This window comes from Miniopterus natalensis, chromosome 17 (genome assembly GCF_054644295.1).
Source record: "Miniopterus natalensis isolate mMinNat1 chromosome 17, mMinNat1.hap1, whole genome shotgun sequence".
Taxonomy (NCBI): Eukaryota; Metazoa; Chordata; class Mammalia; order Chiroptera; family Miniopteridae; genus Miniopterus; species Miniopterus natalensis.
The window spans coordinates 43,787,429-43,793,678 of record NC_142097.1 but is presented as its reverse complement, the minus strand read 5'-3'; the positions used below and the strand labels follow the sequence as shown (position 1 = coordinate 43,793,678).

Here is a 6,250-nt window from a genome sequence, read left to right as displayed (position 1 = left end):
CGGCCGGTTCCCCCGGGGGCACTGGCAGTCCACCCCCTCAGGAGCCGGGCATGCGCGCTGGGCGAGCGCTGGCGGAGCGGCGGCCTCCGTGTAGAAGGGCAAGTGCACCGTCGGGCTGTGGTCATGCTCCCGGCCTTTCATTTCTCCACGCAGTACCTTCCTTTCCAGTTTCCTAGGCAGCCAGAGCTTGCCGCCTGGCCTGACCTGTACTCTTGATAAAACAAGGACGCGGCCCCTCAGAGTGGAGACAGGCGCTCCGCCTGCTGGTCCGAGCAGGGGCCACGGAGACATTCTGGTTTGTTGTCAAGAGGCAGCTCTAATCCTGGCGGAACAGGCCCGGCGCTGAGGTCGAGGGCAGGGCGCCCGGGGGCCTGAGGAAGGAACCAAGTGCCTGGACACTGGCAACAGTGTTGCCCTTACCCAGGGCCGCGAGTTCCCCGCTGACAACGCTGACAAAGTGCCTTGTGAGAGTGACTAAGGCGATGTTACTGTTACCGAAGTGAAGGAAAAAACCTCCAGGAAACACAAAGACCCTCCTCGCTCTCTTCTCTCCCAACGTTTCTGATACCCAACCGGGGTCACCGGAGCCGTGGTTGTCGCCTGGGCTGATGTGGGCGGCGGCAGCTGGTGCAGAGCCCGCGAGCACCGGCGCCTCCCCGTGGCCGCGAGCGAGCTCTCGACGCCAACTGCAAGCCGCCAACAGAGCGTGGCGTGGGCCAGGGCGGGCTCGGGGTTCACGGCCGCGCGCGTTCCCCCAGTGCGCACGCAGTGAAGGCCGATGACACCCGTCTTTGAAAAAGAAAAAAACCCCACGCATTTACTTCAACAGCCAAGAAAAAAAATTGCAATTTATTAAGATTCAACAAAGCGTTGTACTTTTGAAAGCAACTTTCGGTGCGTGTTCAACAATCACATTCTATGAGGAAAACATTAAAAGCCACAAACTCGTTTCTTAATCTCAGAGTTACAGACATCTTCCGTTCAAAATAAAAGGTCGAAAGAAAGAAAACAAAACAAAAACCCCTCCCCCCAACAGAAAACAAACACAGACAGACAGATTCTTTACTTCCATCCCCGATTTTCAAACATCAGGAGTTTCTCCACAACTCAATGCTACGGACGGCCGCCCGGGGGCCGCGTGCCCGGGCGCGCACGCACGTGTATTTGATATACATATGCAGGTATACATACGTCAAATACAGAGGACGCAGGTCGTGGCGACGAGAGGCGACCGCGCTGAGGAAGGTCTGTGTAGCGAAACGCGACGAGCTGAGGGCAGGTCTGGAACCCAGTCTGTGCATAGTTCACGGTCCTCTATAAACCGGCTCCGGTGGGCCTGCCAGCCTGCAGGACCGGCTTCTTTTTTTATTTATTTTTTTGTTTTGTTTTGATAAAACCTTTAAAAAGCGAATTAAAAAAAATGTAATGCACAAGTTTCCTGATCAAGCAGGCAGGGAGCACAATGTCCATATATTTTTTAAAACATACTTGAGGGTATGTTAGTTACTCCATTGTCTTTCTTTCTTGCAAAACAATCAAAACATTGATCATTTTTAAAACATAAAGCAATTTTTAATATATAAAGCACTCTTCCACACCTCTTCCGAGTCCGTTATTTGGTAAATATGTAACTGCTACACATTAGAGATTAGGTATTTTTCTTCTTTGTGTTTTTTTTCCTTTTTTTGTTTTTTTTTGATTCGTTTTTTAATAACATCTTCAGTGCTAGGAGTCGGGTTACAAAATCCATGAACGGGTGGAGCTGCCCTCGGAGCCCCGGCCTTCCTGAGAGCCTCCGCGTGTGCAAGACTGACCACGGCGGCCGTCCCGGGAGGGGCGGCGGCGCCCACGACGGCGGCCGGGGGAGACAACACTGCTCGATCCCAGAGCTCGGAGTGGCGCCTCTGCGTTCTGAAAATAGGTTTCTTTACGACGAAGTCTTTTTTTTTGTCTTTTTTTAAATTCCTTTTTTAAAATTTTTATAAGTCTGAAGGAGAAAAAAGGTCTGTAAACAGGCGGAGCCCCCACCACGGGCCCCTGGGAAGCAGCCGCAGCCCGCGCCCAAGTGCTAGTTTCCGTTCCTGCGTGGAACCTCCACCCTTAAAGTATCTATGGCCACAGTTCACAACAGTTTTCTCTTTAACTTTATGTTCCAAATGGAAAAATGGTGCAACACTCTGGTAATAATTCTCTTGCATTAATTAGTCCACAATAAAAAGCTGCTAAAGGTAGGTATACATATTATTTCTCCAGAGATACACACTGTAACTGTAACGCGGTAACAGAGTCCTTGAGTAAACATTTACACGTGAATTGTCGCCGGCCCTGTCCCGTGAGTTCTAACGTGTAGGATTAGCTGAGGAAGGGCAGGGACACTCAGTGCAAAGTTAGAAGCTAATAATAACCAACGTCTGACCAATGCGCCAAAAAAAGCATATACTGAATGAAAGGGAAGACCCAGTTAGGTCCCTCACACGTGACACACGGACACAGGAAGTGCGCACACGCACGCACACGCACACGCACGCGTCTCCGCACACACACGTAGGCTGTGAACTCAGCGATTTTTCCTGGAGCCTGTTTCTGCGTCGATGTCGACCTGGAAGTGTGGAATTAGACTTAGAGAGTGTTCACATTTCGTTATTGGCCTGCTGGATTCAAGTATTTGCATGTTTGATATGTCTTTTTTTTTACTTTTAAAAAATATTTTTTGGGATAAAAAAAATGACATGAAAAGTAATGAAACAAGGGAAATGTGCATAGGCGGATCCGTGGGGACAGAGGCCGGATCGCAGACCGTGCCTCCCGCTCCGCTCGCCGCGGCCCGCGCTGCGGCCCATGGTGAGCGCCAGCCCCCGATTACGGCCCGCCTCTGGTAATGTGCATAATCGTCACAGGCTCGTTAAATAGGCTTTCTCGTCTCCCTCCCTCCCTCCCGCCCCCCTTGATAAAATAACCCTTTCCAGCCCACAATCTGAAAAGTGCCCTTCATGATAGAACTATTCTAAGCAGCTTTTATACTTAAAAAATCAAAATAACAACACACCATACAAACATAAGACGACACAAAATAAAAAGCTATGAGAAACATCCTGTCATTAGCATGTGACACTGACCACGCGCAGCCCGCACTGTCCTGGGAACAGTTCGCAAGGGCTGTGGCGAGGGTTCGTCTTCAGTACTGGACAGAGGTACTTGAAAGGGCTGCCGGGCTGCTCGGGCCAAGCAGGGTCCTCAGCGAGCCCGGACTGGAAAGGGTCAGCGTTTTCTTCCTAGTGCTGATGATTGTGGTGCCCACAGGTCCCCTTGGTCCTAGATGGACTCCCCACTAAGAAGGTCGCCGGGAAGCAGAGTGTTCAGCGGGGTGGGGCTTCCGATCACCCTGCCGTCGTCGCTGCTGGGCGGGCCCCACAGGCTGCTCGAGTACTGGGGGACCCCGCCCCACAGCAGGTCGCTGCTCCCTTTGCCTGCCAGGCACGGGGCGTTCCAGTGGCCGGCGTCGCTCCGCACCAGGCCGTGGGAGCTGCCCGAGGCGCCCAGCCTCGTCTGGCTGGTCCCGGTGCTGGACTGCCAGCTGGAGGTGGGCGGCAGCGCTTGGCCCTGGGCTAAGAAGCGGTTCACTTCTTCCTCGCCAGCAAACTCGGCCAAGATGGTAGTGTTTCCCAGAACACACCTGAAAGAGAACAGCAACAAAACTGAGACCTGGCTTTCTGAAAAGATAAATAAAACCGACAAACCTTTAGTTAGGCTGAGAAAGAGAGAGAGAGAGGACAAATAAATACAATCAGAAATGAGGAGACATTACAGCGGACTCAGAGAAACGCACAGGATCTGACAGACCAGGGACAGCTACGTGCTGGCAAATGGATAACCTGGGAGAAATGGACGAATTCCTGGGAGCACTGACCTACCAAGGCCGAACCATGAAGTAACAGGAAATCTAAAGAGACCTGCAAGCAAGGAGACTGGCTGGTACCGAGAGGCCCAGGTCCAGATGGTTTCACTGGCAAATTAAGCAGAATTAAGACCCACCCTCTTCAAACTCTCCCAGAAACAAAAGAGAGGCAGCTCATTTTACGAGGCCAGTATTATCCTGACACCAAGGGCAGAGAGGACACTCGAAGGAAACTACCGACACACATCCCTGATGGCTGAACACAGATGGAAATATTCTCAGCGAAGTATCAGCCCACCACACCCAGCAGCTCTGCCTGCGGCTGCCTCGCTGGCTTGGTTCTTGGAACAGAAAAAGTGCAGCCGAGGTTCCCATCACAGGTCACCCAGAAACCTCTGCCCACTCGGTGGCTGCTGCTGCTGCTTCATGGCCCAGGGGGTGAACTGTTTCCTCATCTGGACCCCAGCAGCTACACTGTGTGCACTGTGTGCTACAGACAGTGCATTCCTAAGGAAGTGTGGAAACCCACAAGTCACCCCGAGCATCGCCTAGGACCAGCGACTTACATCCTGGCCTGAAACGGACAACTAATTTCTAGGGTCTGCATCTCAGATGATGTCACTGAGGAGGTCTACTCACACATCTCATCAAAACGGCTTTCCTCGGGGGGGAGTTGGCTGTAGGACCACTGCCAAGCCCAGCAGTGGGAACGAACAGGGCATGTGCCTGTTGTTACAGGGGGGGTCACTGGCTCTACACCCTCTCTCCTGGGGGCCTTCCACTAATGGAGGGCACCGCCACAGCAACTCAGCAGCAGCAGAAATGGATGCATAAGATACCATTAGGGGTGAACTGTGTTCTTCTCAAATCCCTATGTTGAAGCCCTAACCCCCAACCCTTCTGGATGTTCCTGTATTTGGGGAGAGGTCTCTGAAGAGATTGAGGTACAATGAGGACACAGGGTGGGTGCTCACCCAATGGCTGCTGTTCTTACAGGAAGAGGGAGTTAGGGCACAGACATGCTCAGACGGCCACGTGAGGACAGGGAGAGGGTGGCCGTCCGCAGGCCAAGGAGAGCGGCCTCGGAAGAAAGCAGCCCTGCCGGCACCGGGCACTCAGACTGCAGCCCCAGAGCCACCAGTCAGTCGTGTCTGTGCCTGCGGGGCTGACACGGGGCGGGGAGTGGCAGAGGAGACCTACATGTGCAGGGACTTCTGGGCCTTGGCGGCCTCCTCCTTGGAGCTGTACCGGACCACGGCGTTGCCTTGAGTCAGGTTCAGGTGGAAGGTGACGAGCGGCCCGTGCTGCAAGCACAGCGTCCGGAGGGTGGAGCCATCGATCTGAGGGAGAAGCAGAGGGGCGGTCACGAGCGTCCTGTGCCTGCTCCCACTATACTCTTCAGAGAAAGTGCACATGAAATCCTGCACTGACTGCTGGGAAATGCCTGTCCTTCAAAGCGCTGAACATGCATGACTTTATGGTACAACCCTTACGGCTCTATAATTTAAAAACCTGGGACTTTCAGTTATGTTTGGTGACGCCAACCAGGAGGAAGCCCGTCTGGTCCTGATCCCCTCGCCAGAGCGCACCACACGGAGCCCGTGGTTCCCGGCAGCCCATGGCCCGCAACCCTGGTGGGGGCACAGGCCAAACCCCTCGTGGGTGAGTACAGTTAGAGGCGAGCAACTCTGTTTACAAAGGTATAGCTTTCAAGCCTCAGAAGAGTAAAACGTGAACAATTCTCCAGGAACACGATTAAAAGGCCCCTGGGCACACCCACTCCTCACTGCCCATACCCCCCTGGGTCCTGAGTGAGGGCACCCTTGGGCCATGGTGACCCTCCCCACGGTACCTGGGGCGTGAGGTTGCGGAGAACGAGCCAGCTGCTGGTCCTTCCTGAGGTGTCAGTGCTCCAAGCAGAACCTGCACGAGACCAGGGAGGACCTCGGTCAGCTCCTTCCTAGCCGACAGTTTCTCACCTCCCAACAAGGATGGCAGCACTGAGCGTCACTGCCTAAACTGAACCTCACAGCCCTGCAGACCCGGGGGGGTGACTGGGCCGCCCCTGCTCAGCTGGAACTGTCTACCTGTTAGTAAGATGAAGCACAGGGCTGCTATGAAAAGGCGGAGACGGCCATTCCACCGTCTGGCTGGCTTCAGCCTCAGTGACTTCAGACTCAGATTCCTGGGGCCTGTGTCATCCCTACCGGTCGGCAGAGGGTGTCTACTGGGAGCCACTGAGCTGTGGCACTAGGAGGCTGGCCTCACACAGGGTGGAGGGTGGGGGTGGCGCGGCACATGCTCCAGAGAAGCATGGTGGAGAAGGTCACATCAGAGTGGAACTGAGATCCTGTG

At 54.0% G+C, this 6,250-nt stretch overlaps 1 protein-coding gene across 2 annotated transcripts in view; it reads right to left on the bottom strand.

Moving 5' to 3' along the window:
- Positions 1–816: 816 nt before the first annotated feature.
- TNRC6C (trinucleotide repeat containing adaptor 6C) overlaps positions 817–6,250 on the bottom strand; it is a 55,455-nt gene continuing 50,021 nt past the window's right edge. For both annotated transcript variants that reach the window (XM_087826378.1, XM_087826379.1), the window contains 3 exons: positions 5,748–5,818; positions 5,096–5,235; positions 817–3,673 (listed from right to left, as the gene is read on the bottom strand). In XM_087826378.1, the coding sequence (XP_087682504.1) occupies positions 3,313–3,673; positions 5,096–5,235; positions 5,748–5,818 (572 nt within the window). In that variant the 3' untranslated portion in view covers positions 817–3,312. The remainder of the gene's footprint in view (positions 3,674–5,095; positions 5,236–5,747; positions 5,819–6,250) is intronic.